Below are 23633 nucleotides of genomic sequence, written 5' to 3'. Positions count from 1 at the left end.
GTGGGGTTCTGGAGGGCAGTTAGGAGCAGGGGTCCCAGGAGGGGGCAGTCAGGGGACAGGGAGCAGAGGGGTTTAGATGGGTCAGGAGTTCTGGGGGGGGGCTGTCAGGGGATGTGGGTGTGGATAAGGGTTGGGGCAGTCAGGGGACAGGTAGGGGGTAGGATCCTAGGGGGCCAGTTAGGATGTGGGGAAGGTCTCAGGAGGAGGCAGTCAGGGGACAAGAGGCAGGGAGGCTTAGGGAGGGGGTGGAGTCCTGGGGGGCAGTCAGGGGACAAGGAGTGGGGGGGAGGGTTGGGGATTCTAAGGGGGCAGGAAGTGGGAGGGAGTGGAAGGGGCAGGGGCGGGGCTAGGACAGGACAGGGTGGGGCTCCTCCCGTCCTCTTTTTTGATTGTTGAAATATGGTAACCCTAATTTTGATGTGGGGCTCCCTCAGTCTTGCATGTAAAAACTGTTCCACTTTGGACAATTTAAAAAGTCATTGACAGAGGGGGGCTGGATCCTGGGTGTCCCGCACCTCCCAAGTGAGTGCTCTAATCATAAGGCTGCAGAATCAGTCTCAGGTTTGCCTACTCTCTCTCTGGCCCAGTGACTCATTCATGATTTATTCACAATGGAACAATTCAACATGAGTGATTGAAGGAGCCCCACATCTGAGGTTTGGTGCCAGCTGAGTGCAGGGCCGGCTCCAGGCACCAGCTTACCAAGCAGGTGCTTGGGGCAGCCACTTCAGAGAGGGGCGGCACGTCCAGCTGTTCGGCGGCAATTCGGGGACGGTCCCTCACTCCTGCTCGGAGCAAAGGACCTCCTGCCGAATTGCCGCCGCAGATCACGATCGCGGCTCTTTTTTTGTTTGTTTGGGTTTTTTTTGTTTGGCTGCTTGGGGTGGCCAAAACGCTGGAGCCGGGGGGCTTTCTGAATCCCTGTGGGGCCTGTTTCTGGACTTAGGCACCTAAAGTGGCAGTTGGGCGCCTACGTCCTTTTGAGATACTCCAGTTACTCTGGTTCCACCTGATGTAACCACATTAATTTCACTGGAGTTTTTCGGACAAAGAGGCAGTAATGCAGGAGTGCACTATGCCCACAGTTGGGATTATTAGTTTCTAACTAGTATATGGTGAGACTTGATGCTTTTTAATGTAAATCAAATTTTTTAAAAATTCATGCTTTACAATTTTTTTTCATGTTTCATTTTTTTTTCTTTAACTGGACAGCAGTAGGTATCTGGAAACATTCTGCTAGCTTTTGGACTTTACATTATGCTCGTTTTTTTATTTGGAATAACAATGCCAGAGAAACCAGAGAATCTGGGAGAGCTATCAGTTCGGAAGTAGTGATAAACAGAAGCCATGTTTAGCTTGGCAGTGCTTAGCTTGTATGTAGAGTAGGAATATACTATTTTTTTTTTTAAATGCACAAACATTTTGGAGTTTAACTCAAGAAATAAGTATCTGTTGGGCTTGAAAAAACAACCACCAATCTTACCGTCTCCATGGAGTCATCCACGGACATGAGTGTCTGTAAGCGCTTTCTCTGTAGCATGTTGGTGAACTCCATGTGAATAGGTTTCATGGGACCAGTATACCTCATTATCCAGTGCTTGTCTGGGTTGGGAGCGTAGTTATAACTGGGAGTGCTAAGGAGCAATAAGGAAAGCAGAGACCACCACATTATTATGAAAAAATAATAAACTAGCGTATGCCAACAAACTTTATTTGACCAACACTGCAAAACTAACTTTCTGTGGTATGTCGGAAAACATTACATTTGTGATAGAAAAGTATTATTCATTTATGTTTTATATGAAAGGTGGGAGCATGGAAATAACTCTGTGGGAAGTAAAACCTATTAAAAAGAGTAAATATACATTGTTTTTAACAGTATTCTCCAGACTAGTAGGGATACATTTCAATGCCAGCAGATTAGCCTTAGAAGTCTATCACCACAATTGGGAAGCATTATTTGAACCAAGAACATATGCACTTGAGTTTCCACTAACGTAACTGTTCCACTTTCATTCTGCCCATACTAACACAGGCTATTACAGCTTGACGGCTCCTAATAATAACTGTCCAGCTTGCTGAAAAGATTCCACTATATTATTTAACAACTGTGTTGAATTCAGCATGACTGGCCATGTTAATATTGCAGCACTCACATACTCAGGGGAGCACAGGTACCCTACCTGGTGGTATTAAATTGCATGTGAGCTCATGGCAAGCAGAAGTGGATACAAAGCTGCATTTTAAAGACCTGCCAAAAAAAGGTGGGGGGAATGGGACTTGGGTACTTTCTAGCTTTAACTCTTCTGAGATCATTAGAAACCTTCACATTACACTCTGATGAGTGCACATTATGGAAAGAGAATTTAGGACCCTGACAAAAAAGTCAAGAGCTGGATTTGATGACCCTGTGAGAGCATCAGTGCCCCTTTAATTCCTAATGATCCTGTAGTTCCATTAAAGTATCAGTGTTAACAATGAGCAGGCACATCATTGATGGTCCTTTATTTAATTTTGTTTGGGAGTTCTGGAGCTTGCTTTTTTGTTCATAACTACATTGCTCCATACCAGCTGGAGCTAAAGCCCACAATGGACTTGCTTTTCTATATTATAATATGGTAGGTACTCTTTACATATGTCTTTGTCATACTAGGAACTTGTTTGTCTTACATTTTCAAGAGAAGCTATTGTTTTATTTATCTATCTTATCACCATTTAAGACCTAGGGCCCTTTTTATTGTTTCTAAGCATTAGTTGGTACATTGGCTTGGGACGGACCATGCACAGTTTCACAAATAGAGATTTTTTTCACCCAAATGAAAGAGGTCTTCAGATTTCTCCTTCTGTTCAAAATATTAGAATAGTGCTAATGTTTAGCACAATGTCACAAGCTTCCTGTAAAACCCAAGATGGTGGCCTTGTGACAGCAAAGAGCTACAGATTTTGCTCAAGTTACTTATATTTACATCTTGACAAAAGCCACTACTATTCTTGTGCACACAACAACATAGCAGCAGGGTAACTTAAATCATCAGGATAAATAATAGTAACAAATTGAAAACTTTCCTCCTTGAAATTTACCCAGTGTATCTTTGAATGTCATTGGTGCCAAATGCTCTTAAAAGTTTCGTTCATGTTTGAAATAAACCTTACAATAATAATTGGATTGCAACATGCTTTCGATGGAAAGATTTATGTGGGAGCCTATTTGAAAAATGCGCTTAGACAGGGAAGCGAGGCTTCTCTGTTTGGGGAGGAAAGGCTGCTCTGTTTATTCTCTGTGCATTGCTAATAGTCTCTTGAATTTCAGAATGTTGCTGTGGCTGAAATGATGACATTGCTCCTATGAATATGCTGACAGTTATGGAAACTGTTGCTATGTAATGCATAGAATGGCGAACTCCTTTTCAGCTTGCTTTGTGATCTCCTGGCTGATTTGAAATCTCCTGCTGTTTAATCCACCCGAAGCCCATGATTTTCTTTGATTACTACAAATGTAACCCTCTTACACTTAACAGATTTGTTTCTCTCATAGCCAAATACACAAGATAGAACATCCCTGGAAGCTGGACAAAATAACCCCTTCACATTCCATTCAAAAGGAAGGGGTGGGGTGGGGTGGGGGAAGCTACCTTGATTGCTCTACAAATCCTGATTGTATTTGACCTTGGGAAACAGTCATGATAAAACATGTACTCTTTACAGAAATAACATTAGAGGCCAATATGAAATTGCCCAGCTGTTCCATCCTGTTTAACTATAAGTCTAGGAGAAGAAAAGGGAAACTATTTTCAGTGATTTGCTACGGGGGAGCGAAATTATGGGACAGATTTTCAATTAAGATAGGACTGCAACTGCACACTAAGAGCCGGATCCTCAACTGTTCTAGTGCTTCAGCTGACACAGCTGCAGGAGGAAGCTGGGGGCATAGGTGTGCCATCTTTACGTTGAGCCTGATCCTGAGACTGGACAAGGACCAAGTTCAATCCCTAGTGCAACTTAAAGCATTTTCGAGGCTGGTCCAAGCTGCACCATAGTGCTCCAGCCACGTCTCACCTTTGCGCTGACCAGGCCCCAGGGATGGCACAGGGACAGCTATGCTGGCACTACATTACCCAGGGATTGCGAATTCTCAGGTAGTTTGGGAGGTCAGAGGGAGGAAATGTGAAACAAGATGACTAATTTGCATGTGCAGTTTCCTGATTTGCATGTGCAGATGTGGGGACTGTGCACTCCAATTAGACAAGCAATTGAATGTTTAACTTTTATTTGGAAATCAAGCCATAATACTCAATACAATACATAGATATTCTATAAATATCTAAAAATTTAATAAATGTAAATGCATTAATAGCTGATTAGCTCTATTGAGATACTGATGCATTTCTGAAAGCAACACTTTTCTTGGTGTTCCTTTTTTATTAACAACAGCTTAAGTTTCATCTTATGCTATAAAAAGTGTTTAAAATAATTGAAGACAATTTCTCTGCATAAATACACAACACGGGCTACTTAGTATGCACATCTAAAAGAAGGAAAAAACTGCTTAATTTATTGAGATAATGTAATCTTTTACAAACTAATAAATTTCTTGAAAAGTACTATTGTCTATAAATTAATAGATTATTATTATTATTAATAGTAATAACGAAATTCACTGCTGATATAAAATCCTGCAGCAATTTCCATAAAAAAGATCTTCCAGTCAGGAAAATAAACTAGACTGGTGTGTGGGGAAAAAGTAAACAATGTGAAAGAGGGAAAAAAACCATACAGAGATGCATTTCATAGATTTCATCCCCTTCCTTCCCGTGATCCCTTCACCCCTTTCTCTTTTGCATCATCATAATTAAATTGCTGTAGAGGATTGTGTGGAAAATGATTATATCTTTGAGAGAAGAGTGTCTTCCATAAGCATTCCTAATAAGGTTGGAGGGCAACTCTGTGTACAAGCAATAGCAGACACTACTCATTTTGAGCTTTTGTAATTTTCATTTCAAAGGAAAAGAACTGAGCATGGGATTGCAAACAACTTAAACATGAAATACTGTGTCGTTTCAGGCCCGAGAGACAGATTCTCTTTAGTGGCACAGTGTGACAGAATGAAATATACAATTCTTAGCTCTCTAATAATCAGAAACTAAAACAAAGAAAACCCTTTCTCTCTCCCTCACACACACACACACACACACACACTCTTCCCCCCTCCCCCCCCAGCCCAATCCTGCAAGGATGTAGGTGCCCTCAACTGCTGTTTGATGATCACCTTACAGAGTCAATCCTTGTCTCCTCCACAAAGCTGAAATTAACTACTCTGTCCCTGAAAGCTAAGTGTGCCAAACTAGTTTTAATCTGAAATCACTGCGTTCTCTGACCACACAGGAAGAGAGCTGAATTTTGGTGACAGCACAAGGCTAGAGATCAAGAGACCTAAATTATTTGTCAGCTTTGCTGAAAACTTCCTGTGTGACTTTGGCAAGTTATATGGGGAAACTGAGATGCTGACAGTTTGAATATTAAATGGGGATAATAATAAACATTACTTATTATTTGTATTATGGTAACACCCACAAAGTGCTAGGCATTGCACATGTACACATAAAGGTAAAGTCTGAAGCCCTGAAGAGCTTACAATTTAAGGGACATGTTCTGATTCACCTTAAACATGCTGAATAGCACCTTACCTCCCAAGTAGTCTCACTGAAGTCAAATTTACACCCACTTGGGGTACGTCAACTCAGCCATAGAGGCGAGCCTCCCAGCCTGGGTCAACTGACTTGAGCTTGTGGGGTTAATGATAGCGCTCTGAAGCCCACACCCTTCCCTAGGTTTCAGAACCTCAGCTCCAGCCCCAGCTATGACTCCAAAGCACTGTCTACAGAGCTATTTTTAGACTGCTAGTGCAAGCCCTGCAAACCTGAGTCTCTCAACCCAGGATGGGATGCTCGCTGTCACAGGTTGTGTAGATACACACGGCCAGAGCAGCGTAAAGGGACTTTAGAGAATCAGGGCCATAGAATTTGACACAAAGCTCAATGACATCAATGTGAATCTTTCCATTGACTTCAAGGAGCTTTGGTTCAGGCCCACTGATATGGTCTCTACTCTGAAGGTGCTTATAGTATTCTGAATATCCATATAAAAATTCCAAACGCTTCTGTTCTTACTAACTGTGATAAACGCATGCCAAGAGTCTAAGGACCCCCAAATATGTTTTTCCAGCAGATGTACCATGTTCTTTTTTCTATTGCCGAGAAATACAGGGATTTTATTTTTCCTTACATGTGTTGTGAAGCGTTGGGAAAGAGTTGTGAATACTGAGGAGCTGAATCTTCAGGACCATGAGGAGCAGCATGGCTGAGAACCATCAATACAGGCCTATGGGGATACATCTTCTTCGAGATTCTGAAGAAGCTGATACTGTCATTGGTGATCAGGTCAGTCAGATAATCCTGGAAGTGGAGGAAAAAGTTGAATAAAATATTCCAACAGCCAATTAGAGTCCTAGATAGTCTTGGGTATCACCAGGGACGCGGGAAAAAAGATTATTTAGCCTGGAAAGGAAGAGTAAGGAGAGACTAAGTTTAGGTTGTTAAAATTATGCACAATAAATGAAAAAACAGATCACTCCCTTCTCTCTAGCCGATATGGAAAAACAACAAGCCCCTCCAAGAAATTAAGGGCAGCTAAATTTAGAACAACTAGAAAAGCTTTTTCACACACGTGTCTAACCAAACTGTGGAACTCACTAGTTCAGAGGGTCAGTCAAATAGCATGGCTGGAATTTTAAAAGGTAATGGATAATTACAGGATTGTTTGTGTTCTGGGGTTGAGATTTTCAAAGCATGCAAGAGGATTTAGGCACATTGTCCATTGAAAGAATGCTTTGAAAATCTGAACTGATTTGGGGGGAGGGGGGTTGCCTTCCTCTGAAGCATCAGGCAGTTACCAAGGCTAGCAGCCAGATACTGGACTAGTTGGACCAATGGTCTGACTCAGCACGGCAGATACAAGAGAGGTACTCAGATACCATGATGATGGGTGCAGCGTGAGAATCTAAAGGTAGGTAGATAGAGGTCTCTATTAAAAAAACAAATCTGAAAACTTAATAGAGTCCCCTGGGAAAATGTAAAGTGAACATCCTTGGTGATCCTGTCGAGTAACAAGTACATGTTGTGATACTGGAAGTATGTGGATTGAAAACAGTGTCTTTGTGACACTCCCTGCATATCAAGAAAACTCTATATATCAACATAAGTTTCAGACACCAGCATGGTATTATTTATTGTAAAACAACACAAGCACAAAAGAGACTGGCTTTTCACCTCCAAAATCTAAAGTAAAACCACATGCAGTGTCTTGCTTTTATCAAGTCACCAAGTATGAGTGTGGTTCATATCACAGAGGATGGAATACCTCCCTGGTTCTCCCTTCAAGCACAGCTTTCTTTCATCAGCCCAGTCCCTGGCTTCCCGTGCACCTCCCTTTTATAGAGTAAAGGTAATGCAAAGCCGCAAGACTGACAGTCCTGGAGACTGAACTACTCTGTTTTGCTATATAACACATCAAGTACAGTACAGTCAGTGCCTTCTCAATCTCCTTCACCCCTGCCACGGAGGTGCAAGAGAAAGTCAGCTTTCATTACTCAAAAGGGGCCTCTCTCACTTGATTCCTTTGTTCAAACTTAGCACAACTGCTTGCTGCCTCTCCCAGAACCAGGCTGACCAAGCTCCAGTTTACACCTTTGCATATCAGTCTTGACTTGAAGCATTCCTGCTATTCCAATCCTAGTTTACCCTATCCAAGTCTGCCACCTGTTCTGAATTATGTGGTGTATTTGTGATATGAATAACTATCTACAGAGGACAAAGCAGACACCATCAATTCATTTCAATTATGAAAGCTTGTGTAGATAAGCATAACTCCACCAAAAACAATGGAGGTCCACCAGCTGAGGACCTGATCCTCTATATCTGAAAAACTCTTCTTAATATCTATTAAGGAACTGAAAGTCAATATTCTAATAGAGAACCCTGGAGTAATAATACACTCACATTTAATTAAAACATATATGTATTTTCAAAGCCTGCTATAAGACATAATGAAGACAAAGACCTTTTGTTCTTGCGTCTGGCCTGTGAAGAGAATATGGATTTCTATTCAATTCTAAAGGGCAAGGGCAGTTGACAGGTCAAAATTGCCCTCCAATTAAAATTTTGTAAAAATAAGCATTTGCAAAACCTAAGACCAAATGGAAATATTGCCATGAATTTATTTTTATTTAAGCCTCCACCAGTTAAGACCTATTAAAAAAATTAAATGCGATGTTTTAAAAAAACCTAAATATGGCAAATTATGCTAATACATACAAAGTTAAATAGATAAGAAACTGAAAGAAAAAGTGTAACTAACTAGTACATTTTCTGGCTAATATTTAGATTTAAAAAAGTGAATAATGATTTTGTTTGCCTCAATTTGTGAGGTGTCAAGCTTGAAATACTTTTAATGGGCCCGATTTTCAGAGAGTGTGTGCCCACTACTCACTTTTGAAAATCATGGCCTTCATTATCTAAAATAAGAGTTAACAAAAAGTAAGCTAACATAATAATATTAAAAATGGGATTTTTTTCTTTAACTTTAATGGTATTTTTAATAAGGATATCTAGGTTTTAAAAATATAATTCTTAACCTGACAGCTATCCTTTAATATGAACTTTGTATTAAATTTGGATCTCAAATATTTAATTTGTACAACTAAGAGGTCAATAGCCCATGGAAGCAGCAATCGGCTTTGCTAACCTGTGTGCCAGTGGGGCAGAGATGTTAGAAACAAAAAGGTATTTGTTTTATGATGTGGAAGGGTCATTAAAACAATCTCTCTGGAGTCACGTTACTTCAACTTGTCCCTTAGTGGACAATTTAGTTATTAAAGGAAAAACATAAAAGGCAGGGAGAAAACATACAGTAGCATATTTCAACTACTGATCGATCCGCCACTTGACTCCAAATGTTACTATCAATACATGTTGCTTTGTACACTACTGGCAGGGAATTACAGTAATAATCTATATGCAAAGATGTGATGGTCATTTGGAACATTTACTTTCTACCAGGGATTTTTGGAAAAAGGAGTTCCGGTAGGTGTTCATACAGCTTAGATATGAAAATATGAAGAGCTGTACAAAATGAAAATGTGAGCATTTTAAAAATACCTTATATACCAAGCAGAGTTGAGGGCTTTGAAGCGTGTGTATTCCCTCCTTAGCTCCCTTTGGAGCAACCGGGAACAGTGACCAGTAAAATCATTGACATCACGTTATTCCACTGAAAAGTTTTCTAATTCAACATTTCCAATAGTTTAGATGTTAAGATCAGCACTCTTGTCCTTTACAGATTAAAAGTGAAATGGGAGAGAGGCATAATTCTGTTAATCAGTTGTTCCTTCACTTTATCAGCTGGTAATAGAAGAAGAAACCTGAGAAACCTATTAAGGTTCAGCTTCTGACACAAAGCACATTAATCAAAACAAACAAACAAACAAAAATAATCTACATTTCAGTTACTTTAAGAAAAATGTTCTGTGTACACACCACCAGGAAAGCAAAAACATGTATAGGCAACATTTGTATTTTTTAAATAAAAAGGGCAAGGTATGTTTGAACTGAATTCCTCTCATGTAAATCTATCTTACAAATGATTATGATGTTACAGCTAGAATTAACTATCGTTATAGTTAACTATAATTATAACCTTTTACTTCTAAATCCAGAACTACATGATGTCACTTTGTAGCTATTTGCTTTTCCCCCCTCCTTCAAACAATGCCCCGTTTCACTCTTGGACTGTTTCCTTCAGGTTCCAGTTTTTCTAACCAAACCAGTTTACCAATAAATTATTTACAGCCATAAATCAGAGATTCTGCAACCCACTTTAGGAAACACACAAGCTGGCTGCTTTGACAAATGCAAGCATTTTGCTCAAGTAAACATCCTCCTTGCTAGTAAACATTATGCAGCATGAGATGAGAAAGGGAAGTGGTGGGGCCTGTGCTGGGGAGATGGGTGCCAAACATTTTAGTGAGCTAAGTTAAGGTAGAGTATCCTCAAGTACTTTAGAAAGATATATAGGTAACAGTTACACATTCACAGCATTCACATAGCAAGGACAGTTTTAATGTGTGATAAACTGATGCATTATGGACTCCCCAAAATTATCATACTCTGACCACGAAACAGGCTTTCACTTAACAAATACATACATACAAACCAAAACACCCCCCCCCCCCAAGTAGAAGGAATCAGATACTAATCTCATTTATACTTGTGAAACCCCACTGAAGTCAGTTTTATTTCTCCAGTTGTACACCAGTGTAACAGGCCAGAGGCCAGCCCAGTGAGTGTTAACTGAAGTGCAGAGCAGTGAAATACCAGTCTTGATGCAATTAAATCCATCTCTCAGCTTGTAAGACATATTGAAGCTTTTACAGTCTTAGGACGTGTAACTTATATTCTTGTAGCTGCTAAGAACATTTTAAACAACATGTCCACCAGAAGTGAAAAGAGAATGTATGATCCAAAGAAGCTGCCTTAGGGGCTGAAACAGATGTTACTAGCACTGTCTTTCAATTATGAAATGAATACTTCAATTGGACTGAATCCATAAAGTGTTTGTATTCTTCTTGCAGTCATGTCCAAAGGGAAAAAATTCAAAATAAATCAATAGGACCTACCCTAGAGTAGTCAAATCCATGCTTCTCCTTCACGCCATTCCTACAGAGTGTGTAGTTGTAAAAGCGAGAGTTTTTAAGTAATCCAACCCATTCTTTCCAGCCAGGAGGCACATAGGAACCATTGTACTCATTAAGGTACTTCCCAAAAAAAGCTGGAGGAGAGAAAGGAGAGCTAGAATAAGTAGGTATAATACAAACACCTCAGAGACCACATTTTACCACACACATCATCCAGGTACATTTAACATGGACAGCACATAGTGAGATGTCTTATGAAATTCTGTATACAGCCTTCCCTGCATTTCAGAGCTCTCTAATGTTATAGGTCATTTGCATTTACACACCACTTATATAAGAAATAAACCAGATCAAACTAATAACTGAAACTGCATTTAAAGTACCTATAATAGTGGTTGATACATTCAGGGTCAGTGAAACTGAGCACAACATGTCTCAAATAATGCCAATTACCACATTACCTCATCCTACCCTGAACCACCCAATTTAGCTGCCCTCTTCATATTGGTTACACTCATTTAAGCTATCTCCAGCTAAGTAAGTGCTCAGGCTGGTGTGGGAGACAACAACAAATGAGGCAGTTCACAAAGTGATGAAATTTCAAAGGCTTAAAAGAAATGGACCAGCAGCCTGTTTGGCAGAAGAAATGAAGAGTACAAGAGACATTAAAGAAAGCTATGCAGGTGTCAGAGTCTTCCTCCTGGAATAGCTATTCAGACTGACCAAGCTCCTGTAAGCCTCAGATGCTGTGACACAAATTACTTAACAGAAAATGGAGGAGAAAAATGCAAAATATTAATGTTATACAGAAAAGCACAAATTCACCAAGATGTTAATATCCCCAGTGATGCATACCTGGTACAGCAGTTTTTAAAGGTTAAAAGTTAACAGCACACCCACAGTGGGCTAGAGCAGAGACTATCACACTCATTCCTCTTTAGATTATACAGATTTTGAACCCAGAATCAAACTCATGATGATGCTCTTGTCAATTGACATGTATGTGTATGTAGAGAGAGCAGAAGATTACAGTGGAGTGATCTGAGATCAGCATTTCCCCCTAAAGCTGTAGAATGAGATTTTCAAAGGAGCCTAAGGGATTTGGATACACAATTTCCATACATTTTTATTGGGAATTGGATTCCACATTCCTTAGGCAGTTTTGAAAATCTTAGCAATAGTGCCAGATTCTGACCTCCCTTATATTTGTTCAGATAAGGAGGATTTTCACTGAAATTGGTGGGCCAGATTCTCAGCTGGTGCAAATTGGTACAGCTCCAATGAAGTCAACGGAGATATGCTTTTTTGCACCATCTGAGGATTTGTCCAAAAAGGGAATTAAGTCAATGTGAGAGAGATTCTCTTATCATCCACAAATAGCACTGTTCCGACTTGATAAGACACAGAAGTTAAAGTACACAATCTAGGTATGATAAAAAAAAAATGGGTAAAAGATGTACCTGAGGACAAAGGGACAGATCATCAGGTGGCATAAGTTGACATTGCTCCACTGACTTCACCAGCTGAGAATGTGACCCAAAATCTCAGTGGAACTAGCATGATGGGGAACATGGGACTAGCAATAAAGATGGAAATATTATTTCAAAGCAGTGAATAAATGGACAACTTCTCAGGGACATTTAGTGAATAAGATCAGACCTGGAGAGCTACAGAGGAATTTCAAAATGTAATTGGAAAAAATTTATCCATCATCCTCTTCAACAGAAAATGAAGGTGGTCAACTAATGTGTCTCCCTAGCCATGACTAATGGAGGCAAAATCTGGGATCTTTTAAAACAGAAGTGCTGAAAGAATCATGGTCTAACATGCATAAGACAATACGTGGAGATAGACGATCCATTGAAGAGACAGAAATGAATAAATATAGTAAATACTTTGAAATTCATCCAAGGAGCTTAAACAACTTTCCAAAGGTGGGTTAGCATTGTTTTTGCTATTTTATAGATGAGTAACTGAGCCACAGAGGGGTTAATTGATTGGCAAGTCTGTATGCAGTGTTGTAGCCATGTTGGTCCCAAAATATTAGAGGAAAGGTGGTGACCCCATCCTGAAAGAAATCTTTCCTGAACCCCCTCTTCTGGCCTTCAAAAAACGCCCCAGCCTCTCTAAGCTCATCATCCGAAGCAAGCTCCGCACATACCAAGACACACCAACCGAAAACCTCAGTCACCACGCAAAACCTGCAGTCATATCTCCACTACTACAGTGATCAACAACCTCCACAACACATTTTTCAAGATCCATGGGTCCTACACGTGCCTAACACACGGTGTACCTCATCCAGTGCACTAAATTGCCCAATAGCAACTATGTGTGTGAAACCAGGCAAACACTGCGTTCTCAAATAGGATTACCATATTCAAACATTTAAAAAAGGGGACACTCCATGGGGCCCTGGCCCCCCCCCCCGCCCCACCCCAACCCTGCCCCTTCCCTGCCCCCCCCAGCCCCAACCCAACCCCATTCCCCAAAGTCCCTGCCCCCTCCTCTGAGCACCCCACATTCCCCCTCCTCCCTCCCGCTCTGATCTTGGTTGGGGGTTGCTAAGTGCTTCCCTGCTCCCCACTCGCCCTGCAGCCCCTGCACCCCCCCGTCCCTGCAGCCTCTGCGCCCCCTGCCTGCCCTGCCCCTGCACCCCCCTGCCCCTGCAGCCTCTATGCCCCTGCCTGCCCTGCTCCTCCTCGCCCTGCAGCCTCTGCACCCCCCCGCCTGCCTTGCTCCCCCACTCACCCGGCAGCCTCTGCCTGGCGGGGGCTTCGGATGCTCAGCGGCGACCGGGGCAGCGCGGGTCCCTGCAGCCCCGGCACACGCCGCACTCCTGCCTGGCGCCACAGCCTTCTTCCTGCCACGCGGGGTGACGGGGCTGCAGGAAGGGTCCCCCAGTGGCCAGGGAGTCCCGACCCGTGAGGGAAGCCCGAGCCGCTGACTGGGCCCGGCCTCCCCGTGGTCATGCGGGCTCGGCTGGGGCACGTGGTCCGCCCCGCCTCCTGGGGCAGCAGCGGCCCCTCCGCCGCCTTCTGTGGCTGCGCCCCCTCCTTCCCCCGCCCGAGCTCGCTACAATGTAGCCGGGTGGCTGGGCTGGGCTGCGCTGCGGACCCGGTGGGTCCTGCTGGGGCCGGGCGGACCCTGGCTTATGCTGCCTCCCTATTTCCCCGGACATGTCCGTTTTTTGGGCAATTCCCCCCGGACGGAGATTTGAGCACCAAAAAGCCGGATATGTCCGGGGAAATCCGGACGTAAGGTAACCCTATCTCAAATGAACTCACATAGGAAAATGGTAAAAGACAGGGAAAAAAACACCACATCACCTGTGGGCGAACACTTTTCACAAAGCGATCACTCTATATCTGACTTATCAGTTGTCATCCTCAAAGGAAACCAGCACAACACTTTCAAAAGACTAGTCAGAGCTTAAATCCATAACTTTGCTAGACACTAAAAGTCATGGACTGAATAGCAACTCTGGATTTATTCAACAATCTGACAACAATCTAGAACCCACTAACGACCCCACCACCCCCAGCTGCTTTTTCTCCCCCCCTTCCTCTTCTCTCTGAGACTGGAGGGGTGTTAATGGGCCAATTCACCTTGAATGGGCCGTTGAAATGTGCATTAGTTATTTATGCTAAACCATCTGTTCCATTTTGTATTTAGCTGTGACACTCTGAGTGAGGCCAGGTCTACACCACAGACCTGTATAGGTATAAATACATCATCCAGGGATTTGAAAAATCCACACCCCTGAGCAACATAATTACACCAACCTAACCCGCTGTGTAAACAGAGCTACGTCAATGGGATAGCTTCTCTTGTCAAGATACCTACCTCCTCTGATGGAGGTGGATTAACTACGCCAACAGGAAAAGCTGTCCTGTTGGCATAAATGTGTCATCCCTAAAGTGCTACAGTGGCGCAGCTGCGCCGCTGTAATTCTGTAGGTGAAGACAAGCCCTAAGTTTCCCAGACCTGCAGAAGAGCTCTGTATAAGCCTAAAAGTTCGTCTCTCTCACCAACAGAAGTTGGTCCAGTAAAAGATGTTACTTCACCCACCTTCTCTCTTGTAAGTCTGTGACCGAGTCAGCAGCAATGTGAAGAATTCCAGTTCCCCTGTTCTAATCAACAGATCACACTTCCCACTTTAATAAGACCACAGTCACCAAAATCAGACAAACTAAGATGACAGCAATTAGCAAAGCAAAATCCACTTCACTGTAAATGGATAAAAATCGTCACATCCTTTTAGAGGGTTGCACAGCACAAATACTCTCTCAAATGACTTTGCTTTCTGAGCAACATCCAATATTTAGAAAGTGAAAGGCAAACCACAATGATATGTGGGTAATTAAACAGAGCAGGAGATTTTGTTTTGTTTTGGCCCAGTATCAGGTGATAATGGATTGAGATATTGACTGTTGTCTACCGTGGCAGGTACATACAAGGCAGTCTAAAGGCTTTTGTGCCTCACCCATATATTATATCCAAACAGAGTTAAATTTGGCACTGTTCCTCACCCCATTCATGGAAGCCCAGTTTCCAGTTTACCAGTCAGTTCCTAAACCCTTTGGCTGAGCCAGCTAAAGAATGCAGAAAAGCAGCACTCTGCAAAGAATTACTTCATTGTCATTCAGTAGAGGCATTAAAGGAAAGTCTGAGGGAAGTTCCTTCCAGCACCTTTTGCATATCCACCATTGTATGTTCAGGACGGCTTTATAATCTTTCATGGATGTCAAAGTAATTTTCTCTACTGTTTCTAACCTTCCATTTCACATCTCTCTTTCTCCCTCCCTTCCTCTCAAGAACCTTAAAAAGCTCATTATTTAAACTCTTCTGAACGTTCCTCCTTTGTGCTACAAAATATGGGGCTACAGTAAAGCTCTTTTTCTGCTGGGGAAGATTTTGCTTTCACAGCATAAAGCTTCTGTCTAACACACTTTTCTTTTTCTGCTTCAGTCCAGCCCATCACCATATAGACAGCTGCTCAGTGGAGAATGCAAGCCTTCAGTGCATCCAATTCCAGACTGCTCCAGGATTTCGTTAGCAAACATTTTCAGGGACCACAGCTATATATGCACAGCTGTGTTCCAACATCCAGTCTATGAAGTAACTGTAAAAATATATCCAGATGGTTTTAAATGCTTTTTATACCTGTAATAATAATAAAGTGGGTTTAAAAATTACTACACAACATAGTCTCTCCCATGAATAGGTGAAGCAGGGTCCACGGCAGATAGGATGAAACTAAATGGCAAGTCCTGTATACAAGGTAACCTCTCCTGCCAGATTTTATGACCCCACCAAGTTCTCGGCTCCCCAAAGTTTCCACCACTCCCAACCACCTGGAAGAGCCTATAGTGCATGTTGGAGTTGCAGCTAGAGTTTAAGAAACGCTTTGCTGAAGGATAAAAAACAAGAACAGAGCATGTAATAATTTGCTGCATGTTGTGGATTGATACAAAGATTTCTTTTGATAATGTAATTTATAAATATATTAGGTCCCCAAATTCATGGTTTAAAAAGTGAATCTGGCCTGACAACATGCAGTCTACAGAGCAAAACCAAAAGAACAGACTTCTCAGTTTGAAAATGGTCTAAAAGAGTGCATTTATGACCAAGGCAAACTCAAGTCACTGCTCCTCCCTCCCATCCTTACAAGTCTTTTTTATGATCATTTTTATATTTTAAGGATAAATTTCCAAAAAATGAAAGGTAACAACAGAAAGGATATTCAAATATCTTTCCATGGCTCTAAATTCAAGTGGAAATTAAGAGGCTGTTCCTAGCTGGATCATTAGAATCAGGGCCGGCTCCAGGCACCAGCTTCTCAAGCAGGTGCTTGGGGCGGCGGCTCCGGAGAGGGGCGGCACGTCCAGGTATTCGGCGCCAATTCAGCGGACGGTCCCTCACTCCGCCTGGGAGTGAAGGACCTCCCACCGAATTGCCGCCGCAGATCGCGACTTTTTTGTTTTGTTTTGGCTGCTTGGGGCAGCCAAAACCCTGGAGCGGGCCCTGATTAGAATGATGGGGAAAATCATTCCTCTCATTTCATCCCACCTGGGTTGTGATGCCACGGCCCAACATTGGAAGTTAAGGATAGAGGGACTGAGTCTAATCTCACTTATTCCAGTTTAGATTGGGAGTAATTCTGCAGACGTCGGTGGAATTTCACAAATGTAAAATTGGTGAGAGACAGAACCAAGGCCAGAGTTACTGCCCTTCATTCACTCGCCTTGACAATGGAGTTCAAGTCCTATTCAGTGCTATATAATCAGTTTCTTTTTTATTTAGATATGTTTTCGTTAACAAGAGATCAAGAATCTTTATGCACTTCATCTTAACAATAAAACCAGAGTGCTTATGTTCCTTTAAAATAAGTAACAGGATGAAATTAAGAAACAAAAGCACAGGTGGAATATCATTAATAACTTCCTGACAGTGATATGTTACATTATGGAATAGTTTCTCCCATGGAAGCAGTGGAAGCTAAATCTCTTATGATATTTAAGCCTACACTGGGGTCATGCACTAGAAAAATATATTATAAGGAGCATTCTTGCCCTGGGTTGGATGAGCTAGAAAGCCGAATAGGTCTCTCTCATCTCTAATTTAATTTACGTGATTCCCAAATTTTAGCACATGGATTTATATTTCTAAATAATTTTGTTAACAAAATAGTGCAAAAAAGATTGAATCTCAGAAAAGCAAAGTCAGGCTTCTCCCTATTATGGGGTACAAGAGCTGAGTTTATACTATGGGTACGTCCAGACTACCCACCGGATCGGCGGGTAGTGATGGATCTATAGGGGATCGATATATCACGTCTCATCTAGATGCGATATATCGATCCCCGAATGCTCGCCCGTTAACTCCGGAACTCTACCAGGGTGAGCGGCGGTAGCAGAGTTGACAGGGGAGCCACGGCCGTCGATCCCACGCCGTGAGGACGGGAGGTAAGTCGAAATAAGATGCGTCAACTTCAGCTACGCTATTCCCGTATCTTACATCAACCCCCCCCCCCCCCCCCAGTGTGGACCAAGCCTATTACTTCTTCCCCTCAAAACTCTTTATATACCCCCATGCTACTTATTTATATCCACCTGCTACCCAGTTAACACACTGTTAAACTGCACACACCTGCAGTGACTTTAACCTCAAACCTCTGTGTCATAACTATTAACCTCCTACATTCCAAATCAGATATCAAGTATGTTGTAGAACTTTGAATTCACTCTGATATATTTTTAGCAGCAGTCTTTCCAATCATTTGTTAAGGTTTTTAGCTGCCAATCTGAAAGTTTTCCATATGGGTTTGTTTATTCCTCTGAGTTGCTCCATTTCTGTTTCTAATTTTTCCAGGTCAAGTGTTTGAGCTAAAATTTGCAACTATTCAGTTTTGAATGGAAAAGCAGCATTTCTGCTCTGATTCCTATTACGTATCTAGCCAAAATTATTTTGTAACACTTTCTTGCTCTGTAAAAGGCATTCAGATAAAATCATGTGTAAGTGAGAGAGTTTTCAGCAAGGCAGGGTATTTATGTGTACTAGTAACAAGCACGAACTCTCAAGGTCAAGTTCAGTACTCACATCGGGCCAAATTCTGCACTCAACTGGTAGCAAAGTGAATGGATTTAAAGTGGTGTAACACTGATAGATCTGAGTTAATAATGTGGCCATTTACTCCAACGGTAGTCAGTATAAAATCTGTCTTCCAGGGAGAAGTTTTTCAGAAGAATTCAGCTCTGTCAGGCACCAAAATAAAAGGACAGATTTTCAAAAGACCTCAGCACATTGGGTGCTGAGCTCTACTGAAAATCTGGCCTTTGATTCGGTGCCTAAATGGGAACTGAGCTCCTGAGCTCTTCTGAAAATCTATCCCCAATTGTGTTGAACTGACCAGTTGAAAATCTGGCCCTTACCATTTAGCAATAATAGGAATTGTAGCTCTGCTGCAAAAAGTTAAAATATCTGCTATTAGTATTATTAGCTCAGTAACGGTTATAAATCTTATGAGCCATAGAAAATATACAATAGGTTCTTATACACAATCCTTTTTGAAAGATGAAAAGGAGAGCTTAGGGCCACATTTTGCCCTCAAACTCCATCCAACTCCATTGATTCTTGGTTATAAGCAAAAGCACAATTTGGCTCATAGGGATTTTTTTTTTAAACCATGAAATGTTTGCTGGAAATCAGAGATTTAGTGCATCTGCCACACAGTCCTTGAAAATGATGAAATCTTTGAGGAACGTAATAGTCAGCTAGGATTAAAGAAAGAGACGTATTAAGTGCATTCTTTAAAAAGTCTGTTGCACATGATAGCCCAGATTTTACAGTCTGCTGTTGGCAGAAAACTGCCCTAAAGCTTGTGTACGCCCAGCACTGTAGGGAAATCTCTAGTGGCATAGAACTGGAGTAGGGGGCGGGGCTCATACAGTTGATTTAGAATTTGGGGCTGGAGTGAAAAAGGATATCCTGATGATCCGCTGATTCCTGGTTGCTCTAAAAGCCCTGGTTGGCCATCGGCAGCCAGTGCAATTACAGCAGCCTCTAGACTGCTCTAATTTATGCCAGGGGACGGGTCTGGTACACACCTTGGGGAACACAAATGTACGTTTTACAATATCTTTGTGCACCCTCCTGAGTCTGTAATGCACATTCCTCAGCTGCAGCCAAGGCTCAGTCCCAATGTTTATTTACTGGCTCAGGCTGGCTGGAGGGGTGGTGGTGGTGGGGAAATGGAGTCAATTAAAACAGAAGAATTTTACCAAAATATTTGGAAGTGGTCAGCAAGGAATTAAAACAGAAGAATGTAGATAATAAGCTAACTCCTGCTTGTCTTTCTCAGGTAGGTAATCCCAATGGAAACAATGGGCCAGAGCGTGCTCCCATTAAAACCAATGGGACTATTCAAGTAAATGGAGCAAGTCTACTGTTGTAAGTCCCAGATCCCTTTTCCTGAAATAAGCCAGCATGTGCTGAATGGAGAAAAGCCCTATCAGCCATATTCTCAATGCCCTGCCACTCAAATCTTTACAGAGCTTGATGGCCAGCTGTGACTATTCTAGTTTGTTACTTTCCCAGAATGCTCCCACTTGTCCTCCCAAAAAACAACAAAAAAACCCAAACTCCTAGAAGCATAGTACATTACAAACTGACCACATGGCATTACTATCTCTTTTTGCAACACAAGCCCAAAAAGAATCCCATTCTTAGGATTTATCCTCCAGTTTTCAAATGTAACATTTCCTCTTTCATGTAAAAATATCATAAACCTATCCAGTATTGGATTGATAAACTTTTGTAATAAGGAGCAACATAATCCAAGGTTTATCTGGTTTATTCTGAACCTTTATTGGTGACAGAGTCAGCACCAATTTATTTTGGTCAACTTCAAACTTAGGACTGGTCTACACTGAAAACTTACATTGGCATAGCTACATCTTTCAGGGGTGTGAAAAATCCACAACTGTTAAAGACGTCGCTATCCTGACCTAATCCTCAGTGTAGACAGTGCTAGGTCAAGAATTCTTCTGTCAAACTAGCTACCACCTCTTGTGGAGGTAGATTGGCGATAGCAATGGGAAAGCCCCTCCCTGCAGTGAGTGTCTACACTGAAGTGCTACAGTGGCGCAGCTGCAGCTGTTCTGCTGTAGCATTTTAAGTGTAGACATACCCTTAAGAAAATTTAATTCAAGGTCAGTTTGTCCACAGGATTTGAGAAAGCCCCTGACTGCCAAACTCTGGGAAGGTATTAGATTATGTTGTGCAAGAAAAAATGTCTACCCCCTTGAAACAGAACCTGTTTTTTTCCATTTAGCAGTAAGCTTGGAAGAAGCACTAGAAAAACACTGGCTGATGAATAAATATGCAAAGGAAACAATATAGTCTTATTGGACCTAATTAAGAGAAAATTCCCACCCTGACCGCCAAATTCCTTTCTACTAAATTTCCATCCAGACAGAAGAACTGTAAGATTCTACAGATAGATTATTTTCCATGTGTTCACCTAATTCACTTTTCCCATCTTTTCTTCAATGACCTTTGTAAGATATAAGAGCACCAGGACTTTCATAACAGCTGACCTATATGTCCCTTATGATGCATCTAACTATATCTTAGGTACTAATTTTCCCCTTCCCATAACATCTGAGCACCTCCAAATCTTGAATGTATTTCGCCTCACAGCACCCCTGCGAGGTAAGAAGGTGCTATTATCTCTGTGCCTCAGCTCCCCATTTGTAAAACAGAGAGGCTAAGTGACTTGCCCAAGGTTCCACAAGAAGCTGGGAACTGGACTTGGGTCTCCCCTGTCTCAGACTAGCACCCTATTCACCAGACCATCCTTCCTCTTATACATAAGTAAGGGAGTTACAATTCAACACAGCTTGCTAGTCTGCCTCCAGAATGTCCTTTCCATAAAGGCTTATGGATGCAAGTGGTTGCTTGCCAGAGCAGTTACCATGTTCTGTTCTGCTAGACTGTTCCACTAAGAGATTTCACAAAATCTATTGTTTTGTCTTTGAGCTGGATACAATAAGCCAAACTTTCCCACTACCTACCAAACCACGTGTTGCTGCTGCACTGGATGAGTCTGTAAACAGTATGGGCAACATACAATATGCCTGAGCTCTTAGAAAAGCAGTCTTTAGAAGCTGCGTTAGAATTGTTGCCTGGAGTTTGATTGTAACCTTGCCACTCTGTGGATTAGCCTCTACAGTCATAAAAAATATGGGTGTCTTAGAGAAGTTGTGCCTCAATATGATTTTGAAAAGCTGAATGACAGTTCCGCAAACGACAGGGTTCTGGAGAATACCATCAGAAAGGAAGTACTCAGTTATCATAATGAGGATTGTGGAATACATGTCTAGATAGACCGAGATCCTAGACAATATGGGGAAAATCTCTTCTCAGTCTTTTGGCTAAGATCCTGCCTAATAGCCGATGCATGCTGTGTTAGGAAACTATATGCTACCCTTTAAAAAAGACAGGCCCAACAATCTGATAGGTCTTTTCAATCTGTAAATAATATGGTCCTAAATGATGTAACATGGATTTTGAAAGCATTTTGATAACGTGCAAATATTCTATTTAGCTTTTTGCTGTTTTGAAGGCTATGAGATAAGAATCCTATTTTTAAGAAATACCACTCTAAAAATTGCTACTTGGCAGAAATGATAAATCAATATGACAAAGCCATTATACTTTAAATGCTAGAATTGGCATCCTATCATAAGAGTAAATTACTGGAAAAAAGATGAGGTGTTTCTGACAATCTAAAATATCCAATGCTGAAAACAGATACAGTCAGGCAAAAGGGAAAGGGAGGGGTGCCAGTGATATGTGGCTGGGCAAAAGGAAACCACAGATACTTTCTTTGGTTTACTTCTACAGCCACGGATGTATTCGTGTCAGGTACAGAGGCGAGCGTTGTTGGACCCTGGACTACACTGTGGATCTAAGTTAGGAAGATATTTATAGAAGGGCATATGCTCCTCCCGTCTACAGAATGCTTAGGGAAACCTGTAGAATAAGTCATAGTAGGTAGCCAGAGGGGATAGGTGGCTATGCAGTGGAATCCTCTCTAGTGTACAGATGCCTCTCATTTCTGCAGCCTCTGCATGAAGCCCAGCTGTGGTTCGGCCGTTCAGTCAAGGGGAAGAGCCAGGGAAACAGAGTTCCAGATAGCATGTTCCCTCTTAATTCTATAAGAGCTCACAGTACATCTACACAATAAGTTACAAATGCTCAGAGCCCTGTCGATATACACTGTGGAGGAGGTACATGCATGCAGAGGCCAGATTCAGCACTAGTCAGCTACATGAGGTGAGAGTTGGAGCCACTCTCCTGACTCCAAACCACAAAAGAAATCCAAGAGCCTGTTCCCTGAAGATTTTGTTCTCTCTAATTTCTGCAGGGCATTCCATCTCCCTATACTGCATTGCTACAGGCCCTGCTTGCCAGAGAAGATAACGTAGTTAGAGGCAGTGGATTATGGGCTATAGATCTACCCTTCACTTCTGTTTCTTTTAACATGGTGCCTGGTTGCTCCCTGCAATAACTGCTACCATAGTAAATTTTATATGCAAAAATCCTCCGTCCAGGTTATTTTCAAGTGTAGAGGTCTCCAAAACAGTCTACAAATAGGGTATTATTGGTCTGACAGCCCCTGCTAGGATGTTTCAAAACAGAGAGTAATGTGATTTAGGCCAATAGGAGTTGAAAGTCATTGAAAGTCAATGGACTTAGGAACTTAAGTGCCTAAGTCACTTCTGAGAATGGAATTTAGACACCAAAGTGACTTAGGCACTATTGAAAATTTTACTCCAAGTTCCTCATCTAGTACAAAAAAACCCTTGAACACAGGAAAGCAGATATCTGAGTTGGGATACATTCTTTCCCAACATGCATAGAACTCCCAGGGGGAGGAAGCACGGTCTAGTGCGGGAGTGGGCAAACTTTTTGGGCCAAGGGCCACATCTGGGTGGGGAAATTGTATGCAGGGCCGGGGCAGGGGGTTGGGGTGTGTGAGGGAGTGCGGTGTGTGGGAGGGGGTGCGGTGTGCAGGAAGGGGCTCAGGGCAAGGAATTGGGGCAGAGAAGGGGTGCGGGGTGTATGAGGGGGCTCAGGGAAGGGAGTTGGGGTGCAGGAGGGGTTCAGGCTCCAGCCTGGCACCACTTACCTAAAGCGGCTCCAGGGTGGCAGCAGTGTGCACCGGGGCCAGGACAGGCTCCCTGTATACCTTCCCTGACCCTGGCCCTGCACCGCTCCAGGAAGCGCTGCGGCTCCTGGGGGAGGGGGTCGGAGGGCTCTGCATGCGCTGCTCTTGCCGTGTCTCCAGGTACCTCCCCTGAAGCTCCCATTGGCCGCG

At 42.3% G+C, this 23633-nt stretch overlaps 1 protein-coding gene across 2 annotated transcripts in view; it reads right to left on the bottom strand.

The window, feature by feature from the left end:
- SULF2 (sulfatase 2) overlaps nucleotides 1-23633 on the bottom strand; it is a 269349-nt gene that overhangs the window by 50221 nt on the left and 195495 nt on the right. For both annotated transcript variants that reach the window (XM_034786932.1, XM_034786933.1), the window contains 3 exons: nucleotides 10730-10881; nucleotides 6283-6452; nucleotides 1484-1634 (listed from right to left, as the gene is read on the bottom strand). In XM_034786932.1, coding sequence (XP_034642823.1) covers nucleotides 1484-1634; nucleotides 6283-6452; nucleotides 10730-10881 — 473 coding nt within the window. The remainder of the gene's footprint in view (nucleotides 1-1483; nucleotides 1635-6282; nucleotides 6453-10729; nucleotides 10882-23633) is intronic.

Source organism: Trachemys scripta, chromosome 12 (assembly GCF_013100865.1).
Source record: "Trachemys scripta elegans isolate TJP31775 chromosome 12, CAS_Tse_1.0, whole genome shotgun sequence".
NCBI lineage: Eukaryota > Metazoa > Chordata > Testudines > Emydidae > Trachemys > Trachemys scripta.
This window is presented reverse-complemented; position numbering and strand designations above follow the sequence as displayed.